Source organism: Oxyura jamaicensis, chromosome 26 (genome assembly GCF_011077185.1).
Source record: "Oxyura jamaicensis isolate SHBP4307 breed ruddy duck chromosome 26, BPBGC_Ojam_1.0, whole genome shotgun sequence".
In the NCBI taxonomy this organism is placed as follows: Eukaryota; Metazoa; Chordata; class Aves; order Anseriformes; family Anatidae; genus Oxyura; species Oxyura jamaicensis.
In genome coordinates, this window is record NC_048918.1 from 4,622,590 (window position 1) to 4,650,083 (window position 27,494).

The window sequence follows — 27,494 nt, forward strand, 5'->3', positions numbered from 1 at the left end:
AAGCCGGCTGTATTCTTTATTGGTCGTGAATAAAACTGCTCCAGGCACCCCTGTTCTGTCAGAGCTGCCTCTGAAGGAGAAAGCTGGGAGGAATCAAAAGCACAAGTCATTGCTCTAAAGGGTTTTCCAGCTGCCATTAGGAAAAAATGGGATTAAAAAAAAAAAAAAAAAAAAAAAAAAAAAAAAGGAAAAAAAAAAAAAAAAAAAAAACAAGAAAAAAAAAAAAAAGCATCTTTTGGTCTTTGGGAGCCCCCAGCATTGCAAGGTCTGGCCTAGGGCTGCAGGGGCTCAGCCCCTCGAGCTCCTGCCGCTGTGCCTCCACACTCGGGCCTCTACAATTCTGACAAAATCACCACTCTAAGCTGAATTTAAACATGAAAAGATCAAGCTATAGCAAATTGTGACAGCAGTAAGCAGCGCAGCTTGCTGAGCTTGTGCTCTGAGCCTCACGGCAGAGCCAACCCCTCACTGCCGCGTCCCCATGTCCCTTGCGCTCAGACCTGCCCGTCCCAGGCCGGGGGGGGCTCGGCCGGAGCTGCGCTGTCCCCAGGGGCACAGCCCTGGGCGATGGTGTTGGAGGTGAGGAGGAAGGCGGAGTAGGCGAGGTCGGCGTCCTCCTTGGAGCCCTGTGGAAGGACAGAGCACACGGTGAGAGACACGGTGAGGAACACGGTGAGGGACACGGTGGCAGGTGGCAGGGGAAGGGGCAGTACACGGCAGGCAGCACGCAGCGGGTGCAGGCAGAAAGCATTTCCCATCTGGGATGGTGCACAGAGGCTGGACAAAAAATGCCCGGCCTTGTTGATTCTCGAGGCAGAAAATGGCTACAAAAGGTATTTAGTTAAAAACATGGGGATCCTGGCTCTGACGAGGGCCTCTTTATTACTCAGCTCTGGCTCTTGGCACTTACACCTATACATAGCCTGCGGTTAGGGACTTCTGAAAAGTGCTCCGACCTGGCACCGTGTGTTAGTGCGGAGCGGTGCCGCCACCGTGGTCTCTCATGCAGGAGGGCAGCTGGGGGCAGGCAGGGGAGTCCTGGGGCCACTGGAGCAAGCCCCAGCCCTTGCAAAGGCAGAGACCCCCCCCCGCCTGCACTGCCTGCGTGGGACCCCAGCTTTGGGGAGAGGCTGGGGAGTGCTCTGGCCTCTGGCCATGTGCTTGTCCCACTGCTTTATAGCTACAGTAAGAACCATACTCCAACCTTCCTGGTACTCCCTGCAGCTGGCTTGATGTAGTTTCAAGCAAAGTGACTGCTGTTAGTGTCTCTGCCAACACATGGGGTCAGGAAAGGGTTAAGGTGTCCCATGGAGGCAGGTGGCCTGGTCCAGGCATGATGGGGAACCTTACTGATAAATAAGGCCCAGGGGTGGGGGCAGCTCCTTTGGTGATGCTGCTGGGCCCGGAGCTGTGCTGGTGCCTGCCAGGTCAGTGGGCGCACTTCTACCTCTTACCCTTTTTGCCTTCTTTGTCTCAGCTGCGCTTTCAGCACTGGCTGTGGTGGTGATGAATTCTGCACAGACAGAAAGGGAGACATTAGGGTGTGATGTTCTGGTGGTTCCCAGGCTCTCAGGCTCTTGCAGGGTCCTCTGCGAGCCCTGAGGCTGGGGGCAGCCCACGCGCCAGCACCGTACCGTCCCCTCCCAGCTGAGTCTCCTGGCTCTCTTTCATGCAGGCGTTATCGTTTGCTCCGTACTCCTTCACGCTCTCAAAGTCCGACATGCTGATGTTGGTTCTGTAGCTCCCCACGGACACCAGGTCTGTTCGGAGGGAAGCGATGAGTCCCCAATGTGCCCTCATGCATCCAGCCACTGGCAGCAGCGCCAGGGAGCAGCCCCAGCCTGCGGGAACTGCTGCAAGCAGCCGCTACTGCCTTTGTCTGAACGCTGGAGACACGTCCCAAGAGACTGGGAAGGGCAGGGGCTCACCTGATCTCTTGATCTGCCGGTATTTAAACACAGCAAAAGCTGCACCGAGGACGACGACTGCTGCGCCAGAGGAGGCCAGGGCTACAGTAAGGGCATTGGAGCCAGAACTTGGTTCAGAGCTGCAGTGGAGGGAAAGATAGATCACTAAGCTGTAAGAAGCATTTTTAATGGAATATTTCATGACTAAATAACATATATACATTTCTAACTGTCTAAAACCTATATAGGATGGTAAATCTCAGCGAGCACAAGGTGGTTCAGTTAATGAACTGCATCTAAGCACATCATAAGAGGATAAGTACAAATTATGGATGGAGGTAGTGCCAAAATGGCTACGTCAGCAGCTTGGTTGTAAATGTGTGAAGGAAACCTCTCTAATCTTGACAGAAGTATTTTTAATTAGTTTTTCTCTACCTGGAATTTCCAATCGTTCTCTTCTGGAACAATGTTTTTACCTGGGCTAGAGATTAATTTCAAGTCTTGCCTTTTGCTATGACTTTTTTGCTTCTTTTCTTCTGAAATTTTGAGCTTAGTTCTTTGTGAAAAATAATTTATCTGTTGCTAAACTGCACACATAGTATGCAAACAGCATATCAACAATAAACTAACATAAACTTTGCAAAACTAATTAGTGAGGGAGGCTTGGGAAGGACTGACCTTTCAGAGGCAGCTGCACTTTGCACCCCAGCATTGCTGAAGGCTCTCCCCTGGGGAACAACGCCACGGTCAGCACTGCTGGGAGCTTCGGCATCGCTGGGAGCTTCGGCATCGCTGGGAGCTGCAGCATCACTGGGAGATTTGGCATCGCTGGGAGATTTGGCATCGCTGGGAGCTTTGGCATCACTGGGAGCTTCGGCATTGCTGGGAGCTTTGGCATCACTGGGAGCTGCAGCACTGTTGGGAGCCACGGCATCGCTGGAAGTGTCCAAATTCAGGAGCTCTGGGTTGAGTTCGGCAGCTTTCTCTGCATCCCCTAGGGAAGAAGGGTGAGGAGTTGCAAGAGGCAGCATGGAGAAGGAGAGCAGCAAAAAGCAGTGAGCATATTGGTGCACGTGGAAATGCAGTGGGTTGGGGCTGTACCTATGAGACTATTATTTTAGAATGAAATTTAGAGATCTGAAATCTCATTCCAAATAATTTCTTGGAAAAATCTCAAGCAGGGTCTCCACGCCTGTACTCTCCCCAAAATCTGGCATTTCTAAGTCCTGGTTCTAATATTTCCAGAACAAATGTTGAACATTTGGTCTACTTTTATTTCTAGCTCTTTGCCCACCAAAGGCATTGAAATAAGATTGGTTCTCTGTTTTCACTTTAACTACCATCCACTTGGGACAGCTGCCTGTGGGATCTCTAGCTCTACACTATACTTCTCCTCTGTTTCCAACAATAGCCTTTACCAAGGAAAATGTGTTCACTCCAAAATACTGCACTGAAGCTGAGTCCCTTGCTTGTCCAAGGGGAATTGGCCTTCTTAGTATTTTGCCTAGTATTTTCCTTGTGAAGATGAATGAGCTCCCTGGACTGACATGCAGTTCTTCACGTGACAGGTGTCTGATGATGCATAATCTGAGTGATGCTACAAATTGTAATAGCAGTAATTAGTAAGGATGGGGTTGAAAATGGCATGGAAGGAAACGTGAGACTGGAGGGCTTTTTTTCAACTGGGAACAAGGTGGGGGCAGAAACCAGTGAGCGGATGCAAACACCTATGACATGCTGCACGAAATGAGGGTGATCTTGGTGGCTCCTGGTCTGGGAGGCTCCCTGGAAGGGAACATTTCTGCTTTGACGTGCTGCAGCCTAGTGGACGTGGAGAGGATTTCCCTCAGCAGAAGGCAGCGTGATTTCATACCCCGAGGAGCAGCAGAGCCCCAGTTACCCTTCCCCTGGGGCTCACCTCCAGCCACCTGCAGGTACACTGCCAGCGTTTCCCCGTAGCGGCCGTTGCGCTTCACTCCACACCAGTACCACCCTTGGTCTGTCGTGGCCACCGAGTCGAAGGTTAGGACGAGTGTCTTGTTGGCGGTGTCACAGCTGACATCCACCCCCGGCTGGCCTTGGTCAGAGGCAGACAAGGGGGAACAGCCTTCGCTGCTCCACTTGCACCAGTACTTCTCGTAGGAGTAGTACTTGCATGGGTAAGAGCACGTTAAATCGACCCGCGAGCCCACTTCTGCCAGCACTTCCTCCTTCCCCTTTAATCCAGGCTCTCCTGTGAGGGCAAACAGAACAGATGCTGGTGGGTTTCGCAGTAGGAGTTGTCAACAGGTTGCAGGGCTGTTCACCATCTATCTCTAGATGGTGAACCAGGAGATGTGTCTTTGAGGGAAACTGCTCCTTACGGTGCTAAATTAACACTAGGAATGCTGCTCGTGCATATCTGGGTGAAAGCTGTTTTTTGCAAGGCATAATGTTGAAACCTCGCATTTCCATTCTAAGACTACTGGGGGGACCATCACAATATTTTGCCTTGAGATGGGTTCAGTCGTAACTGACGTCTTTACCAAATAAGTGAGATCTGCCCCATTGTGGAGCTTGGGAGGTTTTCATTCCTACGGAGCAAGCAGAGAACCAGCAATGCGTGAGCTCATACCTTCTATGATCTTCAGTTCCTTCGATGACTTCCTCTCTCTTTCATCGTTTGTCATGCACCAGTAATAGCCTTTGTCATTGTCACGCAGCTGGTTCAAGATGACACTGAACGTGCCGTTCTGCGGGCTGTCGAACATGGCCACTCTTCCTTCGTAAGTGTCATACACGAAGCCGGTGTTTTCTATGATCCGAGAACATCCATTCTTTCTCCACTTGCACAAGTACTTGAGCGAGTAATTTTTTGAGGGATCATAGTGACATTCAATAGTTACTGAACCTCCTTTGACTCCAATTACTGTGTTCTTTCCTTGAGGAACGTTTGTCCCTGGAGACAAAAATAAAATGAGCATCTATACGTGTCTAACTTCTGCCCATGTTGCATTCTCCCAAGAGAACAAATATCAGATCACACAAAGCTGTTCAGTGTCAGCTAAAGTACAGCTAGGTGATGCTCGGGGGTGCAGACAATAGGAGGCCATCCCGGCACTGCCAGCAATTGACCCCCGAGAGTCTGTCAGACCTTTCCTTTTCCTAAATTCACTCAGTGGTTGTTGTCTCTGTGTATCATCATGTCTTAGTTTCCTTCCCTTTGCTAGGGGAAGGCAGGCTTTTCCTTCCAACACCTAAATCACTTAAATCTCAAAGTGACGGGCTTGAGGAGGCAGTTCACTTGTCTTAAACCTGCAGGCAGAATCTGCCCTAGGGAGCTCTGAACTTGCTGGACTGGGGAAGGTGGCCGAGCACTGCTGGGGAAGCTGAGTCCTGATACAAGTCTGAGCTTTATTAGTGATGGTTTAGTACACTGCACCATCAGAAATAAGTTCCTAGATGAAAGGATAGCATAACAGCACTTCGCAAAATTCTTGTTAAATAAAGTGACACTGTCAGTGATGCTTCTAAACAAAACCAGAGACGAAAGGAAACAAAACATCAGGAATAGCTCACTCACCCTCATAGACATGCAAATCCAGCTCCTTCGTTTCTCCAGACTCCCCGTAGAAGCCAACCCCGCAGAGGTACAAGCCTGCGTCTTCCCAGTCCACCTGGGTTATCATGATGCTGAATGCGCCTCCAGAGTCCTCGTTGCTCAGCAGGGCTCTGCCTGTGAACTCCTCATCGATCTTCCCATACGTGTCGATGATGTTGTGGCAGCCGTTCTTGTCCATCTTGCACAAGAACTTCCTCATGCTGACAGTGTCTGCCCCGAAGCTGCAGGTCATGGTTACGGAGCCGTGCAGCTCCACATAGAAGAGCTCAGCCTCCTCCGGGACGTTTGGACCTGTGCAAAGAGACCGGTCAGTGGCTGCTTGGTTGGTAGCCAAGTGCTACTTCCCAAGCCTCCAAAGGATTTTTTTTTCCTAGCAAGGGGTTTCTCTGTGCTGTTTCTCTGTTCCCTGCCGTGCCATCTTGCACACTGTTCTCAGCACTCGTGCACAGGTTTGGCTCATGTAGCCCCATCCCTGGGCTGCAGTACGACGGGTGGCAGGCAGTCCTGCCCTCTGACCGCCTCTCCCTGTATTTCAGTGGCCGGGAGGTCAGCAGTTTTCCAGCAAGTTTTGTGACATTAATGGGTTTTATCTCCTAGGATTTTTGTGCCGTATTTTTGGTCAGACAGCAATCTGTTCTGTAAGAACACCAGCAGAGAAAAACTCTGCTGCTTCCTGAGCGCAGGGAACGTCCTGAGCTCTTGGATGCTGTGCCTGGGCAGGCATCCTGTGGAGCCCTATTAACAAGGGAAAATGTAAAAGAAAAGCAATACTTCAATATGTAATTACCTTCAGAAATGTCCAGGCTGACTTTGTAGGAGAGCCCTCTGCCATTGAGACCAATCCCGCACTGGTAGGTGCCTCTGTCTGATAGTGCCAGCTGCGAGATGTTCACCACCATGATGCCCTGCTCCGGGTAGTCGCTGATGGAGGCTCTGCCCTGGTAGCTCGGGGACGTGTAGCCATTGGAGGAGACAACGGTCAGGCAGCTCCGGGATGATTCCCTGCACCAGTATTTTCTGTCGTGCCTGTTCACCTTGGTGGGAGGGTAGAAGCACTTCACAGTAACTGACCCGCCGATCAGGCCATATACCTGCCGTGGTCCGAACACGGGGCTTGAGACTGCAAGAAAACACATTGCCTGTGAGCGTTGGGTGCTCTGCACCTCCTGAAGGGACTGAGCAGGGAGTGCTGGGGCTGGTGCGGGCTGCGGCTGTGCAGCCTCACATGTCTGAAAGGTCCCATGGCAGCAATGGGCATTGAGGGGGTAGACATGACCCCAAACCCTCCTTCCCCTTTAGAAAAGCACCCTCTGGTCTTAGGTAGCACACAGGCACCTGTGCCCCAGCCAGGCTGTACTTACTTGCTGCTTTGGGAGGATATTTGCTTCTTGCAGCTTCAGCTGAGAGGAAGGAGAGCAGGAAGATGATCGCCAGTGAAGTCATTTTGCTTACATTCCCTGGAAAAGGCACAGAAGTTGGTGAATAGTCACACTTGCAAAGTGATTAACTGATCGAGTCGCCTAATAATCCATACGCCTGGGGGGTAAGAGTTGTGGCTATCAGAGCTAGGGAAAAATACCACATTTAATTACTTTCGTCAAACCATTTAATGTGCAATGGGGAGCTGATGTCTGTGCTTGCCTGTGTTGCTGCATGGCATTGGGACTGCCTGGGGGTCTGAAACCAAGGCAGCGATCCTCAGCCATGTAAAACGAAGGGATCTGCCTTTCGCACAAACACAGTTAATGCGAGGCTTGCAAGTCACCAGTGTAGCCATTGGAGCAGGATGCCCTGGGGACAGTGTCCCACAGGCAGCAGTGGTGATATGAGCAGCACAAGAAACTCTTTTGGCCAAACCAGAAGAGACCTGATTCCGAGTCAGAGGTGACATCTGGTTTTACACGTGTGAATCAGAAGTCCATCACAAGTCCAAAGATGGTCCGAAAGCTGCTGAGCCCAAGCAGGCAAGGAGTTCAGGTGGTGGCCAGGACCTAGGCTGCTCACTGCCTTGCCAGGAGAATGCCACTTGAAATAGTTTGTTGTTCATGCCATGAAAGGAAGGCTTGTTCCCTTCTGAGCCCGGGTGCCAAAACCACTCCTTGAGAAAACCTTGTAGAGCAGAGTTCCTGTCCAAAGCCAGTATTTAATTTCATATCATTGCTTCCCTGTTTTCTTCAAGAATGTGGAAACATTGGGTTTTTCTTTCCTCAGCTGCTGATAAAGTTAGAGATTTAAAAGCAGATATTTAACCCCCCCAGAGAATCAGACTGGTACATCTGACCAAAACTGCTGCACCAAAACTAACTCCCAGGCAAAGTGATGGCTGGTGGGAATGCCAAACCAAGCTGCCTGTATCTTGAAAAGTGTCCCTAGCCAGCAGGATGAATATTGACCTTTTCATGTTTTGGGCTGCCTGATTCCCCCTTTGGGCTGGCTTTTAATTCCCTAAGTGGTTTTCTCTGGCCTGAACCAAGCGTGCTGCAGGACACTGCGTGGTGCTGTGGTGAGAGGATGCATTTCTGAGCACAACTGTTGATCTACCTGTTTATTATTCCAAACTCTAGAGATGACAGATGCCAAGGAAAGTCTTTATGAACATTCACAGGAATTTGATTTCAGGGCATCAGGTGACGGGTTTTATTTTATGAGGGGTAATTCCCAGCAGAAGAAAAATGCCTTCGCTTCCGTGTTAAGATGAAAGGTGTTCTGTTGTTCTTTCTTCCTTGTATTGTGATTTCTAATTGCTCAGTGTCCACTTGTCTATGGTTAATAATTTACTCACTGAGCATGAAAAATGCTTTTTCATACATACCCCACAAGTAGCCAGCAAGGCAAACAAAGCGCGCCGTGCCAAAAGCAAACAGCGTGGCACAGCAAGGCCCCGATTTGCCCCCTCTGCCCTCCCGCCCCCGCCGGGCACTGCCAGCTGTGGTGGCGAAGGGCAAGGACAGGTCCCAGTCCAGATTTTCCCCTTCTTGGTAAAATTTGTGTGATCGGTTGCTCTGAGTCCTTCCCAAAGTAATCGGCTGCATCAGGGTCACTGACAGCAGAGCAGCGTTGTGCCAGACAGGGAAGGATTGCAGAGACCTCCCTTGAAAATGAAGATCTAGCCGTGTGAAAGAACACAGAAAGATGTATGCGGGAGTGGTGGCAGCAAGGTCTGCGTGTGTGCGAGCAGGAGAGGATCTGGGCATCTTTGTCCAACTTGTGCCTACGCAAGAGTAACAGCTCGTGCGTGCCACCACAAAAAAGCTGCAGCTCCGACTGCCTCTGGTCCTGCTCTCTGGCACTAACACCCTCCCCGCTCACTGAATGGAGGCAGCAAGTCCCAGCAGGCACAGCCGCCTGTTACGCAAAAAGATCTGCAGGGCACTTCCACACCAACCCGCTGAGCGGGGCGAGTGGAACCCCCCTGCCCTGCACGCCGAGTGACGCTGCCCAGCCCAGGCGCGTGGCAGCACCCAGCCTCGCCGGCCACTGTCGGAGATGCTGGGGCGGAATTTCCTCCAGCCTGCTGCTAAAACAGCTCCTGCTCCTTCTTGCTTTCAAAGAACTTTTGCTGCTGTCTTGGCTGTCTGCAGTCAGAGACGAGACTTAAACCTCAGACCCCAGATAAGGTAAAGGCTGCTGAGCCGGTGTGAAAGTAAGTGGCTGTGCAAGGGACCTGTGTTAGTGCTGCTGCTGGTGGGGGGTGTTAGAACAGAGGTGGGACAGCAAATGGTTGCAGTGGGCTGTGAAAGAGTCAAGAGGCTTGAAGCAGTGTGTGCGCTGCCTGCAGAGTATCTGGGAAGCAAGTTTATGGCATGGACATGGGGTTGGAGGCTCTGCATTGCCCGCGATGGTTCTGGCTGTAGCCCCGAGCTGGGGCAGGGCTGGGAGAGGCTCGGATGAGCAGTGTGCCTGTGCCCAGCCTGTGCTGCTCCTGCCATTTGGCTGCAGCCCCTCACTGGTCTGTCCTTGCTTTTCCAGAGGAGAGAAAGGGGAAAAATAGTGCTGCTTTGTTACATATTGGTGAAATGCTTCCTGGAGCCAGCAGTGGAGGCAAGGTTTCAGTCTGAGCTCCATATACAGCCCCCAGATTATCTGCACGTGTCTGGCAGCAACAGCTGCTTCAAGGAAAGAGCAAAAATCCGCCCCAGGCAGTGATGCTGTGACTGGTCCTGGGAGGGTCCTCAAGTCCTTGGGGAGAGGTCTGGGGTCTGGAATGAAGTGTGAGGCTCGTGCAGTGCTCCCGGCATCTTCCAGCAGAAGCCCAGTTTGTCACCCTGTACGGGAAGGGCTGCACAGACTTCAGGGCGGACTGTCAGTCCTCCGCTGGCTTTGCCTGGGGCTGCGTCACCTCCGAGTTGTCCCGTGTCTGGGCACCTGAGCTGTGTTTCTCATTGCCCTTGGAGCAGGAAGGTCCGAGCGTGAGACCAAGGTGTCCCCACGAACCGACGGGTGCAAAGGAAACCCAGCCTGATCGCAGCGGGGCCCCTCCGAGAGCCCAAATCTGCTCCCTCCGGCATGCAGCAGAGCTGCCAGGCATTGAGCAGGCTGATGGGGCCCTGCACAACATCTCATTCCTGCTGCTTTTGTCGATGCAGAAGGGCTTGTTGTTTGTGCTGCTGATCCCAGTGCTTTGCATGTGCTGTCTTAGCCTCATGTATTAAAAACTGAGGGAGGAACTGCATGGAAGGCGGTGCAATGGGCTGCCCAGGAGGGAAGGCAGAGAGGGAGCCCGGTTGTCCCCACTGGGAAGGTGTCTCCAAAGCTCCTCTGCAGCACGGGGCAAAGGTGGGAAATGCCAAGCTGGCAGAGCCTCCGTCGGCACTTTTGGATCAATTTTCATAGTTAGTTTAAAACTTTTTTGATGGGTAAAGGGGAGGGTAGGGGGTGCTGGGAATGCTGAGGCATCCTTGTGCTTTTCCACCCCGCTTTGCAGCACAGGACGAGCAGAGAAACAGCCAAGGGGAAAGTTTTCAGCTGTGTGAGTGTGCATGTGCCAGGTGTTTGAATGTCCCTGCTGGGGTCAGAAGGCTGTCCCCCCTCCCTGGCACAAACTCCTAGTTCTGTTGCAATGGTGGTTGTCTTTGGAATAGCATCAGCTGTGTGCCAGGGCTGTACTCATTTCTTCCTCTGTCTTATTAGATAACTCAAATCTTGTTTTTCTGAAGTGGGTTTGATCCATTTTGCATCATCAGAACTGCCGGCTTCCTCCTCTTCCCTGTCCCAAAGCAATGTACTGAAGTTTTACAGCACAAAAACAGCACTGCGGCTGAACTCAGCAGGCAGGACTCTGCCTTCAGGACCCCAAAGTCCCCAGGATCAGGGCAATGGGGCTGTCCGAAGACACTCTGCCAGGCAGGGCTGGCTCCAGGCTTCCTGGCTGTTTGCAGTGTGCTGGTGGTGTTTGTGTGCAATGCAACAGGGGTTGCAAAGATTCGTGTTGGACAAACCAAGAAGAGGACGGGCTAATTATTAACAAAATTAATACTAGCCAATCAAGAGATTTAGTTGTAATATGCTTTAAAGCAGAAGATACAACCATTACCAGGTAAACGGTGTTAATTTTCTGCTAGTTGCCCATTTCCATGCTCATGGAGTGGCCGTGTGCATGAGCACGAGCTCGAGCAGCTGCTCAAAACCCCACAGAGGCCAACTGCAGAGGCATGCGAGTGCATGAGAAATCTAAAGCATGCAAACACTCGAAACCCAAATATACCTATGCCACAACAACAGGTGACTGACTACGCATTATGGCCTGTAGCATGCTTCCATCATTTGGGTGTTGTTGTTTTTCCCTACCATCTCAGTGCGTTAGAGCTCGGTGCACGCACATGCTGCACTGAAGGCGCCGGTGGGGCTTTGCTGATTGGCACGAAATTGGATGTGCTGCAAAGAGGGTTTGGTGTGAAAAAAAAGAGTGCAAATAGAATAATTACAAAGTCCTTTGCAACATAATGCCCTTTCTTCCTGCCTTCCATCTCAGGACAACTAAATATTTATTATTATTATTATTATTTAATATCACCTTGATAACGAATAATATGTTCTGTTCTTTTTTGTTCCATTGCTAGATTAACGATTGAACTTGATGATCTTGGAGGTGTTTTCCAGCCCAAGTGATTCTGTGTTCCTAAACCTCACTGCATTTTGTGCACCAGTAAGGCAGCCTGACAAGAAAAAAAATTCAACGCTGTTGATAAAGCTCTGGGGAGTACAGCAACCCTGCTTCAGCCCCACCATCAGTCCCTCCTGCCTGTAGTGTTTCCAGCTGCAGAAAGTGGTTGATGGCACTGCTGCAGGGTGTTGGGACATTGGTCTGGAGTAGATATGAGGCATCCCTGGGCTTGGTTTCTTGGCCTACCATGTGTGGACACTTCCCTGAATCCCCCTGTGCAAAAGCACTGCATGGGCTGTCAGCATTGGGACCATCACCTTCCTCTCCAGCTGTACAGCAGGCCTGAATTCCGAAGTCATGCTTTCAGGTTCCTGGAACAAAATGCTGGGGGAGCAGGGGCCGTCTTTTGCTCTCAAACCATGTTCTCTCTTCTAAATATTACAAAGACCTTCCCTGTGTTTCCATGGTGCTTTTGTAACTCTGAGTGCTCAGGAAGAATGCCTTCAGATTTATAATGATGCAAAGGGGATCGGGACCTGAACCGAGTTAGGCAAACGCAAGCAAGCAGCTGCTCTGACTGGGTATGAAAAATCGGAGATCGGTTCCCAAATCCTGCTGACTCAGCTGCAAGGTTGAGCTCTGAGGAACTGGTGCACTCACAACACAGCTTGCCAGGGATCAACGGGCTAACCTATTAGCCATTAACTACTGCTCTTAACAACCACCAGTGTCAAGGATGTGCTATGGGACCAATGAAACACGAAGAGTTAGCTGCCACACTTCTGATTCCAGTGCAGGAATCTTCTGCCTTGCGGAATGTTTGCTGTTATTCACACATTTACGGAACAGCAGACGGAATGGAGCAATGTGCATTTTTGCCCCTCAGATCCTTTTAAAGCCTGACCCACTAACACCACAAGCGAGCTGCATGGATGCAGACGTACGTAGCACTGAGCACCAGGACTGGGCAGTGAAGAGGGGCAGGGGTGCTAGGGTGATTCGTGGAGGCGCCTGGCAGCAGGACACAGCAGCGCCCGTCCTGCTGAGCAGCATCGGGGCTCTCCACATCTTCATTAACTGCTGCACTGGCGGCCGTATTGCACGAGTTATTTGCCAGAGTGGGAGGGGAAAAGCCACCCATCCACTTGGATAGGACACGCTCATTGTGCTTTGTGGAGGTGAGTGAGCAATGAACTTCTGAAGATAAAAGATCAGGCTGACCTAAACACATGCAGAAAATTTCTTGTTCCAAACTGATGCCTGCTTTGCAACATGGAGAGAGTAAACAGGATGTGCTGATTTTATGATACACCGAGTAGAGATAGCTAGGCAGATCTGATCGAACGTTATCAGGACTTACAACAAAATTAACCGTCTTTAGGAATTTCTGCAGTACTGTAACCTTCCTAGCTAAGAATCTTGGTGTGTTCCAGCTAAATGCTGTGCTAAATGAGCACTATATTCTGGAAAACAAATGGAAAAGACTGACTAGATAATCCTTATGATAATGACTGAAATTTCCACAGAGATTGTCCTGATGACCTAATTTTAAGTTCCTGTAAGCTGTTAGATGATCTACCGATTTGTTGCTCTTCAGATAGGATTCTCATGGTTCACTCGTTTCTTGCTGTTTGTTTCTTGTCTCTTGAGCTGCAAAGTGAAACCAACTCTGGCACTATTAAACTGCTATTGTAGTTTAAAACTATTAATATTCCTGGAATTTGTGTTAACCCAAAAGCACTTAGTGAACTGCTACAGAGTGTGCTGTAAAAGTTGGGTGGATGGAAAGCATCAGAGCACCTGACCTTAGCAGCAGCACAATTGCAGTTAGGAGGTATTTTTTCCTCTGTACTTCAGACAGAATAAATTAAGTCCTTCAGGAAGGCTGCCTTTGCAGAGTAAGAATTTCAGTCGGCAGAAATCCACCCCTTTGCTGTGGTATAAGACAGAGGAATCTGTCAGTTTTCTTCCTCTGTTTTAGGACTCTGTGTCCATCCCATGCCCTAATGCTGTGGTATTTATTTATCTGCCTTTTGACTGTATGTTTAGTAGATTTTCAGAGCTTTTTCAGGCGTTAGCCCTACCAATTCCCTTCTTAAATTTCCAAATCTGTATCCTTATGATAATCTCAGCGCTGTGATACAAAAAGCTGTAATGACCATACACTAAGTTGCAGCACTTCAGATTACTACAGTTGTATCTACTAACATTTGTCATTTCCTATGTTAAAACAAAATGCAAATATTGGAATGATAATTATCTTCTAGCCAGAAAGGGAAGATTAAAAGTCTAATGCAAAGAAGAAAAAGTAAAAATTACAAGCTTGATCCTATTCTTCTGACCTTCTTCTACAGTAAAACTCCATCTCCTCTCCAGCAAGAGCTGGATGTCCATTCGTTGCTGCTTCAAAGCGAGTTCCCTGTGCACATGTGAGGAGAAGGGACCTGAACTGCCCCATGCTTTGTGCTCCTCTCCTTCCCTATTACAGTGATAGTGGAAAAGATTTCAGGCTTTAGAAAGAAAATGAAGAAACATTACTCACACTTTAGGTTACTTCTGCAGACTGTTTAGAGCCGCTTGCTTTTTCCTCAGGCTGGCTTTGCTGCTATCTTGGCAGCTGACCCCTGGACCTCCTGGCTGTGCGTGGCTGTCTGTCTGTCTGTCCTGCCTCCCTGCTGCAGCTGGACACTGAGCTCGGGCAGTGCCAGCCTGTTTTAAATACTCCTCGTACCTCCAGCCATGCATTTCCACCTGTTGTGCCTTAAAGGAATAGCATCCGAGAGCCTCGCAGGTGCGCGGGGCGCCACGTGGGAGCGGGGGCAGCCAATGCCCGTCCCGGCGCTGCTGACACTTGGCAGGGCAGCGGGCGCAGGTTGCTGTTTGCCTCCTGATTACAACCTCCTGTTGTGCAACCGAGAGTGGGCTCTGGCCTCGGCCGTGGGCTCTGCCCTGGCACTTCCACTGCCTTCGGGCAGGAGGTTTGCCCAATGCAGCCGGGTTTGGGGTCAGGAACATGGGAAGGCTGCTGCTGCTATGCTGGCAGCGGGTACCTGCAAGGCAGCTCACGGCTGCCCTGCCAGCAGACCAATAGTTTTGTAGGGCAAACCTGGGCAAAACCATATATTTTTTTTTTTTCACAGCTTTTCCATTTTTTGGAAAGCAGTGCCCTAAGCAGGCCCAGGCACGTTTTATCTCCTGGCAGAGCAGGTTGGCCTGCTGGGAGGGCAGCTCTGCCCCCAGCCCCTCTGCCTCCCCACCGCCCCGTGGGCAGAGCAGGAGTCCAGGTGGGCAACGACTGGTCTCGTCTGTGCAGAACAAGAACGTGGCAAGTTCTTTAAAATGAAAAATCTGCAGGTGCTTTGCTGCCATCTTCAGCTTTGTTGCTTTGCTATCCTGCTGTAGGCATGTGAGGGGCCCATACAACAGTCCCCTGCAAAGAGTGAGGTTGTCAGAAATGGAATGGTATACAAAACTAGAATTAATGAAAATGGAAGTATTTGTTGTGTAGGATGAATCATTAACCTGCTTTACCTTGTACTAATGATGCAAAACCAGTAATTTCATTTAACATGGGGGTCGCATGAAGCTTTTATCCTCTGCTCATAGGGAAAGCTGAGGAGTTCAAGCAGGACAGCAGCTCTGGGCAATCCTGCCCTAGTGGAGAGCAGGTGGGATCCTGACCTGGGGCTGGGACATCTTACAGCTTGTCAGACCTTAAAGCCACCTGGAAGTTCCTTTCCTGTCACTGAGGGAGCTGATCTCCTCCGCAGGAAGGCGCAGCCATTGCAGCGAGGAAGGAGCTGCCGTGGCGAGGGCAGCCCTGCCCAAACCCACACAGGGTGGTCTGCAGGGGTCTGGGATTGGGACCAGCTGTGGTAGCTCTCCCCAGCAGGAATAATGCTTGTCCCCTTGCAAGCCGTGTCCTTCCCACCACTGCTCCTCTGGCCGCGGCTGGCATGGCTGATTTTAGTTCTTGGGCATGGAGTTGCAACTGGCCGCGACAAACACAGGTGTGTTTGCCTTTCCTACAGCTCCTATTCCTGTGGGCACCTTTCCCTTTTGGATGGCAGGGTGTTCCCTACCCCGCTGCTCTGGCCCTGCAGTTTGCCCTGAGATGTGCAAAAACGCCGAGGAAGGCAGCGTGGCCGCGGGCAGAGGAAGCCCTGGCAGAAACCAGCCCACGGGGACCTGCAGCCACTTGTGAATCTCGGGCAAGAAGAGGTAGTCCCGGGTAGATTAACAGTTTCTTTAACCAAGCCACTGTCTTCGCCCTTGAAGTTTCTGGTAAAACTGATCCATTGTCTCCAAACAAGATGGAATTACGCAAATACATTTACTTGCTTTAACAGACAAGGAAATGTCCTTCTGCCAAGTCACAGGTTCCAAAGCACTTTGGCATCTCCAGAAAACAAACAACCCTTACCTTGCTTTTTTGGGGGAGCCAAAGCACAGTTTACAGCATGGGATGTAATCTGAGCATGCAAACCAAAGCTACTGGTTTGGTCTGAGCTTCCTTCCCACCAGGAAGCTCAGCTGCTACAAGAGACAGTAAGGGCTGCACATAGGAACAGCTTGATTAGACGCCGTGTTTTATTCTCTAAAAACCACACAACAAGTGACGTTTGGGCAGCCTGCAGTGATTCAGATTTTGACCTGCTGCATGGGATGCTCAGCTTCTGAGTGGGGAGCAAGGAAAATATGGTTCTGTGTGCTCTGCGGTTTACAGTGATGCCTCAGCTTTTGATAAAGCAGCTCTGGTCTTGACAGCAGGGAGTTCTGCCTTATTTCCCTCAAGTCTTGATCAATTGTGTTGAAAAGTGTTTTTTTCCTCATAGGATCCCTGTTAAAACAGAAGAAAAGCTGTTACACTGGTATTGCCTCTGCAATGTTTTTTATTTATTTATTTATTTTAATGCCTATCTTGGTATTTTAAATGGGTCTGGTATTTCAGGAAGTCCTGAGAACAGAAACTTAAAAAAATAGGGTTGGAGAGGACTTCTGGAAGCCACCCTCATACTCCATTTAAGAGAGCAGTTAAGTATTTGAACGACTATTACACCAAGTGTTGTTTTTTTGTTGTTTGTTTGTTTGTTTGTTTGTTTTAATGGAGGAGAATACATTTCATTGATACGAGTTTCTACAAATTGGGTATAATTTAAGGTATATTCTCAGGTAAGAGCTTCTTGCTGAAGCTTAGCTCCATGACAGCCCCACTGCTTTCTGATTTTGCCAAAAGACTGACACTTACACATAAGCTGGTCCTCCTGAACCTTCCAAGGATAGCATAGATTATCCTGCAGATGTAGGGAAAAAAAAAGAAAAAAGAATATGATTGCAACATAGTGAACAAGAATTGCTTCTGTGTAATACTGCAAGAGGTTCCAAGTAATCAGATTTTGTTGGAACAAGCAAGCAGGAAGAGTGATAACATGCTTACTATGTGTAGGCAATAAGTTATCATCAACACTATAATACATTTATAAAGCTCATAAAGGATTTAATCAAATTATTTTGAAATCTATGGCTCAATGTCTGTTGGTAAGGAATGAAGACAACAGCTCCACATCAGGTCATCTATACGGATCACAGGATTGCAATTCCTGGACTGCAAACCCAACGTCTATCCTGTGGAGACATTTTACAGACTCAGTGGCAGATCCTCTGCCTAAAATGTGGTTTTCCTCTCTTCTACCAAGGGAGCCAACATTTTCAGCACCAGTTTCAGAAAACACCCACCGACATTTGCTCGAGTCTGTCTTGCATCCATTCGCTTCGTCTGGGCTCCCGGTTTGCTCCATTTGCTCTTTCACTGGGTTTAGACCAGCCTGAACCAGCACGGCTTCCGCGTGTCCCAGGGTGCTTCTTTCTTGTCCTTAACAAAAAATATGCTTGCAATGGAAGGGAAAAGCTCTTCTAAAGCCTATTTAAATTTATGAGCATGTTGTAACAGACATTGGATTAGGCCCATTGTTTCCCAGTTTCATTCTTGTAAATAATGTATTTTTATTCACCATTGTTCTCACTGAAGGTTTTTGGCCCTAAATTTCTAACCAGAGACACAGCATGTTGTAGAATAATGTATACATATGTTATTTTGACAAAGAGTTGTTAGCGAAGAGTTTTCGGGTATGTCTTTTTCAGCTGTGCACTGAATGGGCTGGATTCGGCCCCGTGGAGCTGCCCGGCTCACAGCTGCTCGCACGGCACAGGTCCCTGCCCTTTATGCTCAGGATTTCCGAGCACTCCTAGAGCTGTAAAACTGTTTGTTGAACGCACAAAAACTCAGCCACGCTTTTGGTAGATCCCCACAATTTCTGTTTCCGTCCTTTGCTTTTCATTTAAGCACATTAAAACCCACCTCGGTCATGCCGCCAGCAAAATGGATGCGTGTCTCTAGAGGCAGAAATTGTCAGTGAGTCACGCTCTGGCAAGAGCCAAGCGCTTGCAAAAGGATCAACCGCAACCCAAAAGGTGGTGCCTGGCCAACTTACCAGTCTCCTTTTGAAGCTTTATTTTGGTAAGGACAAGAATAACGATAGTGATGAAAATCAGCAAAAGCAGAGCCGATAGCACAACTGGGAGCAGGTGGGATTCACCTGATGAGCTGGAAAGATGAACCGTCAGAATTAAATTGGATTTCGAGTTAAAGACCTGGTGGTTGAATGGAGGCTGTAGATTTTACACCAAAGAGCACAAAAGAGTTATAAACAGGCTGAATCAAAGGAGAACAGTCAACAAAGTCAAGCAGAGATGAAATTGTTTGATCTGGAGCTTGGCTTATGAGGAAGTAATTTCTACAGCTACCTCTGCTCGGCCATGTGGGGCTTACGCTGCCCGATGAATTATCCCCTCCAAGAGGAAAATGTGCTTTTTTTCATCATATAAGCTCCTAAGCAAGGTTCAGACTCTTTCTTTGCTAGTTCTTGTAGGTTGTCGTGCTGTTGCAGGGTGTCTACGTGCCATCTCCTTGTGAAAATGCCATAAACGCTATCAGAGCTCGACACGCGGATAGAGCTTTGCCAGGAACGGTGCAAAATCCGACCCTTTATGCAGGAGCGTGACCTAAGGTAGGTAGGTAGCATGCTCCTCCTGGATGGATGGTAGCTAAATGTGGTTTGGGGAAGGCGGTGGATGGGGAGAACAGGGTTGTAGAGACGGCACTTTTCATGCTGGAGGGCAGACGCAAGTGTGCAGAGGGGCTGCTCGGGACGTTGAGCTGGATTTGTGGACTGTGGTGTTTCTTCAGTTATGACTGATACTGCAGTATCTGATACATCTGTGCCAGCTATGCAAATCACTTCACCTGGCACTGGATGGTGGCCATAGCTGGGGTGAAGGGTCTAAGGGCTGCTCGCAGCCGTCCTGGCTAACAGGAAACCCATGAGTTAAAATCACCAGGGAGCAAACTGGCTCCGGGGTGAGCAGCATGGCTTTTTTAGAGAAGGCCCATGGAGTAATTACTGGCCAAAATAGCTCACAGCCTTTTGATTAACCTTGTCCAAAGACGGGTCCTTATGCAACGCAGAGAACCCAAACACCACACTGGTTACTGGCTGCCCATGATGAGTGGGATAAGGGGTGCCATGAAGTATGTAGCAGCTACTGATTTGCCAGCGTTATTGCTCAAGCCTAATGTTTCCTAATGTCCTGTCTCCACACTAACCAAAGGAAAACAGACAGGAGCACATCTGTTGACTCTGGCAGCTGATCTACAGGAGTGACCAGCACCAGAAGATTTCGAGACCAGTTCAAAGATCCACTCCGCAGATGGACACAAGATAAGCTTGCCATCTGCTTTTCTAATTACACCCATCTCCTATCAGAGTTTATAATTTGCAGCCTCTGCACAACCTAAGTAGAGGCCAGGGGAATTGGGCAGACGGGTGCAAACCACCAAGTTTGTGTCTCAGAGAAAAGTGGCCGTGAGCTTACCTCTCGTGATAGATGCTGCTGCGGGAGGTCACGAAGGTGACAGAAGGGGCAGTGCTGGTGCCCATGGTGCCCATGGTGCCTGCAGTGCCTGTGGTGCCTGCAGTGCCCGTGGTGCCTGCAGTGCCCATGGTGCCTGCAGTGCCCATGGTGCCTGCAATGCCTGTGGTGCCTGCAGTGCCCGTGGTGCCCACAGTATACGTGGTACCTGCGGTGTACATGTTGCCCACATTGCTCCTCTGTGTAGGCGTCCTGTAGGCTGCCAAGCTTGATGGCAAACTGGGGTTCACAAGGGTGTATGTTTCTGGGTTTTGTGAAGTGTAGGTTCCTGCAAAGAAAATGATTTTGAGGCTTGAATACCCATCTTTTTGCAGAGAACATTCTAGATTTACCAAAAGTTTGTGCATTTCACCTTGCAGTTGATGGAAAAGATATGCAGCATGATATGACCAAACTCAAGCATTTATATTATGGAAAGCAACTGGGGAGTACTAATGAAAACCCATTAATATTTGGCAAAAATTTTCTTCAACCCCACTGCTTCTGCCTTTGACAGCTGAGCAGTGACATGGATCTATGTATTCATGTGCTGCAGTCTCTAAAGCTGTAAGATAAGGCTCAGCTTGCCTGCAGAGCAAAGCATATGTCTCCACGGTGCACATGCTATGCTCAGGTTGTCATATGCTGGGTTTTGCTTCATAAATAATCAATAATATAATTCAAATAAACCAAGTTCCTGCTGAAAGCTCAGCTTACAGCCCCACCTTTACAAACTTTGCTGTCCTCTTGGTTACATGCCAATACCTGCTTGTAAGGCAAAACGTAGAGCAGAGGTTTCTCATAGCACCATGACATTTATGCACAGAGCTAAGCAAAGCCTAGTCTTCTCATGCCCATGAAGGAGTAGGGGGAAGAATGATTAAAAACCCAAAAGGGATTATTATTGTGTTCCCAGCTGCCCCATGGCCTACCCTTCTGGATGAGCAGCTTCACAGCGGACGTGTGCTCTGTGTGTCCGCTTCTGGCCCCACACCAGTACCACCCCGCATCGTCCTCTCTCAGGGGGCTCATCACCACGGTGTACGTCCCCTTCTCCTTGTCGCTGCTGGCGATCTGTATGCGCCCTTTGTAGGACTCGTGCACAAACCCGTCCAGATCCACCAGCAGGGAGCAGCTGGCCGCCTTCCACCTGCACAGGTACTTCACCTCGTAGCTGCCCTGGGGGTCGTGGTGGCACCTCATGGACAGCGAGCCTCCCACCGTGCCGCTCAGGAACTTTGGCCTCCTGGGCCGGGAGGAGGCTGCAGGTTGGGAGAGGATCACCAGCATTAATGTGGATTAATTAGCATTTTATGCTCCTTCTCAGAGGCCATGAGGAGCCCCTGGAGCACGGCTGCCACTCGGCGCCCCGTCCTACCTGTGGTCACCTGCAGAGCCACGTCCTGCAGGCTGTCCTGGCCACCCAGCCTGCCCGTCCCACACCTGTACAGCCCCACGTCTTCCTTTCTTAAACCATTTATCAGCACTTTGAATGCTCCAGAGCTGTCCTGAGGGGTGATAAAGATTCGTCCCTCGTAGCTCTTTGCCACGTAGCCATCAGTGTCAGCGATGAGAGTGCAGCCAGTGCTCCCCACTTTGCACCAGAACCTCTTTGTGCCATCATGGGTGTCCCCAGGAGGACAGGGGATGGTGATGGAGCCGTGGAGCTCCCCGTGGAGCAGCTCGGCCAGCCTCGATGTGCCCAGGTCTGCGGGGAGAGAGTGTGTGGGTGCTGTCATGCAGAGCCAGGCGTGGTGGTCCCCTTTGTGTGGGTCAGCAGCTGCTTGTGCTCGCACCTGGGGATTTATGCCCCTGAGTGCTTTATAGTAAAGGGTAGAAAAACTTGGTACCAAACTTGGACTGGACCCCCCCTTGTCCCCATTCCAGCTGCCATACCTTCCGAAACCGTCAGGTTCATATTGACGTAGAGGTCCTTGTTGGTGCTGCCGATGCCACAGCGGTAGGTCCCTGTGTCGCTGCTCTCCAGCTGTGTCATTGTCACCATGAAGGTGCCATTCTCTGGGATGTCCTGGAGGGACACCCGGCCTGCGTGGCCTTTCGAGACATAGCCGGTTGTAGAAACGATGGTGTAGCAAACTCCGTTGCTTGCTCTTTTACACCAGTATTTTCTGTCATGCTTGTTGGTGGGTGTGATTGAGTAGAAGCACTGGTGAGTGACCAGCCCTCCAACTGTGCCTGTCAGAAACCAGGGCCCATACAAGGTACTTGAGACCGGCTCTGTGGGGAAAGAAGGAAACAGAAGAAGTTTGTTAGAGACAGGCAGGTCCTCCCCTGGGGCAAAATCAGCCCCATGCCTTAGGGTCAGCAGGGGGCTAGGAGCAGCACTGATGTGATACCTGTCTCCAAAAGGCCAGTGTTCATTTTGGACATGATGTGTTACTTTCCTTGAGTGCCCCGTTACAGACCGTGCAGGTGGGGAAACCCTCCCTGACCCGCCCGAGCAGGGTGTCCGTCTCCTCCAGGGGCAAAGCTCCCACCAGCCCTGACCCTCCTGCCCGGAGTGAAGTGTCAGGGGCAGCAGTCAACAGCAAACAGCCAGCGGTGACCTTTGGTGTTTGCAGACTGCCCGCTCTGGCAGCTTTTTTCTCCCTGCAGTGGCATTACGCAGGCGGCCGCACGAAGCGCAGAGCAGCGGGGTCCTGCCCAGGGCTGAGCCCGTGCCAGCAGGGTTTGACCTGGCCCTATTCTGCAGGTGGGGTTGGCTGCTGTGTGCACGGGGATTTAGCTGGGGCCATGCCCCTGTTCCCTGCACCTCCAGATTCATTTGTTCTCATGGTAGGTGGCTGGAGTTTCTTGGTGACTCACCTTGCAGCAAAGCTACAAAGAGAAGGAGAACCTCCATATCCACCTTCCTCAAATGTTTGCTCAGCAAACTTCCAAATCTCACTTTGGACACTGGATTTTGCTGATGTCTCTGTTACCAAACAGAAGAGAGATTGTGGCAGTGATCTGCCAAGGTTGTCTCTGGTACCCCCTTGACGCAGACCACCCACGTCTCTTGTGGCTCCCACCCTGGGACATGGCGCTGTGCAAGATAAGAGAATTTTAAAAAGAAAACAAGTTGTCATAGCACTCCTGCATTAATCCCCTGTTGTTCAGGCAGGATGGTCACTAAAGACATTGCTGGTAATGACTGCTCATGGGCAGCCAAAGCTCGGGGACCACGCTGCAGACCCAGCACCGCAGACTGAGACCTGCGTGAGCGCTGGCTGAGAGCAGGAACACACGGAGGGGTTTGAGGACAATGGTGGCATTTGCCAAAGCAGCACCAGGAGCCACAACACCTCACCATGGCCTGCGCCCAGCCTCCTGCATCCAGATCTGCAGGCATCAAACTTTGTTTTTTCTTTTTTATTTATTTTTTTTAATTATTTATTTTTTCTTCCAGTGCAACAAACAATAGCACATGCTGCAGCTCTCAGGAATGCCAACAGCACTCCTTAAACATCTCCGTCCGAATTGCAGTCATCTTTCTTCCCTTTTTATTTTTCTTTCCTGCAACTTCCTGCAGAAAATCTTTGGGCAGATTGCTGCTATCCATTTTCAGATCTGAATAGAAACGGTGTTTGAGTGTCTCTGATTAGGAAGGGAATTACTTCCTTGTCTGGGTTAAAAATTGACTTCTAATTACTGCAGTTTTATCCCAAAGACTCCCTACTAGAATTCTTTGTTTAAGATTTGCATAACCCCCACCATGGTTAAAACCTTGGTAGGTACAAACCAGGTGATTTATTTCATGCTTGTTAACACATTGAGATCACTTCAAAGCATTTTGGAGATATGAACAAGGAAATGTCAGAAGCACAACACCACCACGAGCCTTATTCCCTGTCACGGTGCCGAGCTGAGCCCTGGCCACCAGCACTGGCGGCGGGGTCTGGGGCTGGATGCCGTGTGGGGGCCACGCTTCGGCTGCTGCACACCCTGGTCCATGGGGCAGCGGGGAACAAGGGGCTTGGCCCATGCAGCTCTCAGGCTCTCTCTATGCCTTGCTTTGGGGGTGATGTACATCTCTCCTGTAGCTGCGACCTCCCCAGCCGTGAGCTCCAGGCTTGCAAACCTGGCTCCCACCCAGCTCTCGGCCCCAGCTCTCGTGCTGCTGGTAGGAAGCGTGGCTCAGGGCAGCAGAAATGGGCTCTTCCCCTTTCAACGCAGGCAGAAGCGCTGTGGCGGTGCAGCTTCTCCAATATACACCACTACAGCTGAGCCAGTGCCTTGCTCTTTTCCTTGTTTTGGGGCTGGGGACATGAGGAGAAATCCTGGCACCCCAAAATTAGTGAAGGAGGTGCTGGTTTTGCCAACTAAAGGCCAAAGTTCCATCATTTAGCTGGCCCAGCTGCTGTGATCCTGATGTTCAGGTTAGCATCCGCACAAGGCTTTTTTTCCTAAGCAGACGAATCCTGCGTTGGCGTGAACGTGCTAAATTCTCCCTGGCATCAGGCCACAAACAACCGAGGTGTGAAGTGTCTGCAAGCCCACAGAGCTCCTTGCCTCGCTCGGAGGTGGGTGCCACGCTTGCACAATCACCCAGCTGCAATCTCTAAAGATCAGGGACAATTACTTCACAGTCCCCCTCGCTCACTCCTCCATTTCCCACCCTGCAGCAACAGGCAGGGCGTTAGCAAAGAGCCTGAGCCGTGCCCTCCAGGACCACCACGAAGGGCTTTCAAGCTGCTAATAAGGAGATTTCACTTTTTTTTTTTTTCAGGAGAAAAGCTAGTCCAATTATCTTGGGTAACTTCAGCTGAGTGCCAGCCCTGTTCATTCAGCCCACAGCACAAAATGTGTGCTTTCGGGGTTATTTACAGCATCCCCTGGCAGTGAGCTGCATGCTATCTGCAGGAAGGAGATAGCTGGCTGGTGTGCAGGCAGCTAGCCCACATTGCACATGACTTATGGATTAGATGGAAGCTAAAATAAAGCACCTTCAGTGAGGTCTTTCTCACCTCCCTGTCTGTGCTTGCAGCACTGTTGGGTTGCTGAGCTGCTTTTTTTTGTGCTCTCTGTGGGGTCTATCGCTAAAAATCCTCTATGGAGGAGCACTGATGTAGGAGAGTAGACTTGGTTTCCTATCTATGACACAGAGCTTTCAGCTAAATTTTAAATTCATTCAATTTCAGGATTTAGGTGAGAAGGTATTTTGCCTTTAACAAGCAAAATAGGCATTTCTCACCCAATAACAGAGCAGAAAGTAAAAAGAGAGACAGAATTATAAATCCTGGAAAAGCAGGCTTTACTGGGATGCATTGATTTTTTTTATCCTATATTCAATTCAGTTCTGTCTTGTGAAACTGTTTATATGCACACTTCTCTTCACCTGTCTGATTAAACCCCTATCCTGCTACCATCCAAAGTAAGCTAGCTGCTGTTACCTGATAACCGGACAAAGGGTCTGTCTGTGTAGGTTTGCATAAGAACTTGCCTTGTCTACCTCATTTTTGTATGTGTTCCTTGTAAAAAGCCAACAATCTAATTTATAGCTTTAAAAAATCACAGTTACACCAGGTTTAAGAAAAAAAAAAAAAAAAAAGATTTCAGCATAAATGAGTTGTGCTACACTTACTGCTATAGAAATAATCACCTTAAATTTCAGATCTGTTGCACATTGTAAGTGAAATCCATCAAAGTGGCACATACAAGTGCTGCCCGATAGCATTATCCTCCATTCAATAGTAACTTAAGGGCAAATTGAGGATCACCCACCTGAGGTCAAGATGCTTCTGCTGGCGGAAATCTCCTGCACTGCACTCCGGTTTGGATTTAGTCTAATGAAGTATCTTGCAGCTCAGATGGTCTCTGCTCTGTTCTTGATGTTAAACTGTTTTTTTTAATATAATATTGTCCAGAGTGCATTTATTTTTTGAAGTCCAGATATGTCTTGCCGAGCAAAATGATAGCCAAAATACTGCGACAATGGTAGAAATGCCACCAATGTACTGAACATGGAACCTGAAAAATGTTCATTTTTAGCCACCAAGTGATGTGGGTGACATCATGGAAGAAAAAATAATGAAGAGGTCAGGAGCAGAAATTACGAAGTTTGAGAGGAGTTCCCCTGTTTTTCAGTTAACTTGCAAAGATTTAACACCAAACGACTGCTTCTAATTACTAGTAGTGAAATGTGATTGCTGGGAACTGCTTCCAGGCAGAACTTAACATGAAGAACAAACTTTGTGTGTGTTACCTCAAACTTCTGCAGTTTGAATGAACCTGACTGCGTTAACCAGCTCGTGCCTGTCCTCTGATGCTTTGCTCCGTATGAATACAGGATAAAAAGCTGCTTTCTGCCTCAGTGTTTCTTAAAAAATTATCCGAGCAGGAAGAACGAAGCAAGTGATGCCCTGTTGATAAAAGTACTGCCTAACTAACATGTTTGTTTGTTTTGTCTGTTCTTCTTTTTTTTTTTCCCCTAGTAATTCCTTGCACTGCAGAGCATATTCAGATGCCTCTTCCACAAGGACATCCCCGTGATAACCAGAAAAACTCCATTCAGCCTTCCCAATTCTATAAAATGAATGTTCAGACTATTTCTTAAGGGGTTGTGGGGTTTGTTTCATCTGTTTTCCATGCAATGCTAATCTCTGCTTGCAGGGCTCCATCCCACAGGTTCATCCCGTGTCCTCACTTCACTCAGCTAACCTGAAGAAGTCACCCTGGGAGCTCTGGAAGTGGCCAGAAGCTGGCACTGGGAAGCTCAGGGCCCTGTTACCCAAGAAGCACAAACCAGCCCAGCTCTCCAGTGCTAAACACTGCCGTCTTTCTGCTGTAATTCCCAGGTAGGCTGCTTCAGTTACAATCATGTTAATTGAAGAAAATTATATCAGAGCATTGCCACATAGCCCGATTGAACCAAATTGCCAATCAGTGAAGTAGATCAACGTTGAGAAATCAAAGCAGCATGTCACTAAGGCACAGGGACTCAGGAATACCTTTACGCTCAGTAACTTGTCATTTCGTAGTGATTAACTGCTCTCTAATTTTGCTGTGCTTCAACCATTGCATATTTAAAGTCGGGCAGTCAGTGGGTTGCAGTGCCTCGGGAAATGTGCCATCATTTCTTGCTTAGCCCAGAGCTCTGCCAGGTGCGACCAAAGCCCAAAGGCTTGGTTCATGTGGCAGTGGCCATGCTCGTTGCCTTGCAGAGATGTGGCTGAGGCCTGCTCATTCCTTCACACATGCAATTCCTCTTCCACACTGACAAAGTCCTCTTAACTGGCTGAAGCGTGGATGTGGTGCTAGTTATTTCAAAGCTAGGTGTGCATGGTAATGGTTGTGTTATTGCGGGGACTTTGCTCTGATTTTCCTTCAAATAAAAATGACGGGTTGAAAAAGTCTCCCTGTGGCAGTTCTGGGAACACCCTGGGCTGGTCCTGCCTCTCTGTATAACTACAGAGGGGCTGCAAGATATCACAGTGTGAGAAATAGCATGTGGTTCAGAGCGTTCACAGCGGGGCTGTTAGAAACCACTTACTGGAAAGCTTTGGTCTGCCCCGGTGCAGCGCTGCCAGGGTTCAGGGGTCCGACTCCTGCACTCCTGGTACACAGGCATGCTTTGAAGGCTGTGATCATGTTTTGTGTGAGTCATTGTTTGAAGCACTTTGGAATCTCCCTGGATGAAGGCATATCTCTATCAAGTAGTTTTGCTTTCTTTATCATGATATGATTACTTATATTGCAGTAATTTTTGTTGTTTTGTACCAAACCTGTGCAATAACCAGCTCACAATATTGATTGTACTGCAATGATACTGGTCTCTCTAAGGATGTTTTTATTTACCGCATTGTTAGCAAAGCAATCGGATTGCCCTTGTACTAGCAATAAAATGCAATGTGTAAAACTGATGATAAGAAATGCCTAAGACTGTTGAGTGTTATTTATCCGTGCAGCAGATGTG

The 27,494-nt window shown here is 49.3% G+C and overlaps 2 protein-coding genes and 1 long non-coding RNA gene across 6 annotated transcripts; 1 reads left to right on the forward strand and 2 right to left on the reverse strand.

The window, feature by feature from the left end:
* Positions 1-205: 205 nt before the first annotated feature.
* PIGR (polymeric immunoglobulin receptor) lies at positions 206-14,353 on the reverse strand. 3 transcript variants are annotated; one of them, XM_035347142.1, is made up of 12 exons: positions 14,154-14,353; positions 6,870-6,965; positions 6,296-6,628; positions 5,470-5,799; positions 4,522-4,845; positions 3,826-4,140; positions 2,779-2,901; positions 2,586-2,724; positions 1,929-2,047; positions 1,635-1,760; positions 1,455-1,513; positions 206-626 (listed from the first exon to the last, which is right to left on the reverse strand). In XM_035347142.1, the coding sequence occupies exons 2-12, from the start codon at positions 6,949-6,951 to the stop codon at positions 495-497; spliced, it is 2,082 nt and encodes a 693-aa protein (XP_035203033.1). In that variant the 5' UTR covers positions 6,952-6,965; positions 14,154-14,353; the 3' UTR covers positions 206-494. The 3 variants fall into 3 exon arrangements, with proteins under 3 accessions (XP_035203033.1, XP_035203032.1, XP_035203031.1); XM_035347141.1 differs by having other exon boundaries at positions 2,586-2,716; positions 2,753-2,901; XM_035347140.1 differs by having other exon boundaries at positions 2,586-2,901.
* LOC118178548 lies at positions 10,071-19,633 on the forward strand. 2 transcript variants are annotated; one of them, XR_004756190.1, is made up of 6 exons: positions 10,071-10,340; positions 11,796-12,789; positions 15,218-15,279; positions 15,643-15,842; positions 17,753-18,678; positions 19,280-19,633. It is a non-coding gene; the product is annotated as an uncharacterized LOC118178548 (long non-coding RNA). The 2 variants fall into 2 exon arrangements; XR_004756189.1 differs by having other exon boundaries at positions 17,753-19,633.
* A 161-nt stretch (positions 19,634-19,794) lies between these two features.
* On the reverse strand, positions 19,795-26,595 carry LOC118178668 (polymeric immunoglobulin receptor-like; the record flags this gene model as incomplete). Its single annotated transcript, XM_035347390.1, has 6 exons — positions 25,304-26,595; positions 22,406-22,514; positions 21,476-21,817; positions 20,958-21,287; positions 20,512-20,841; positions 19,795-19,868 (listed from the first exon to the last, which is right to left on the reverse strand). Coding segments are annotated over exons 2-6 (1,113 nt in total), but the record flags the coding sequence as incomplete, so codon positions are not given.
* Between the last annotated feature and the right edge of the window lie 899 nt (positions 26,596-27,494).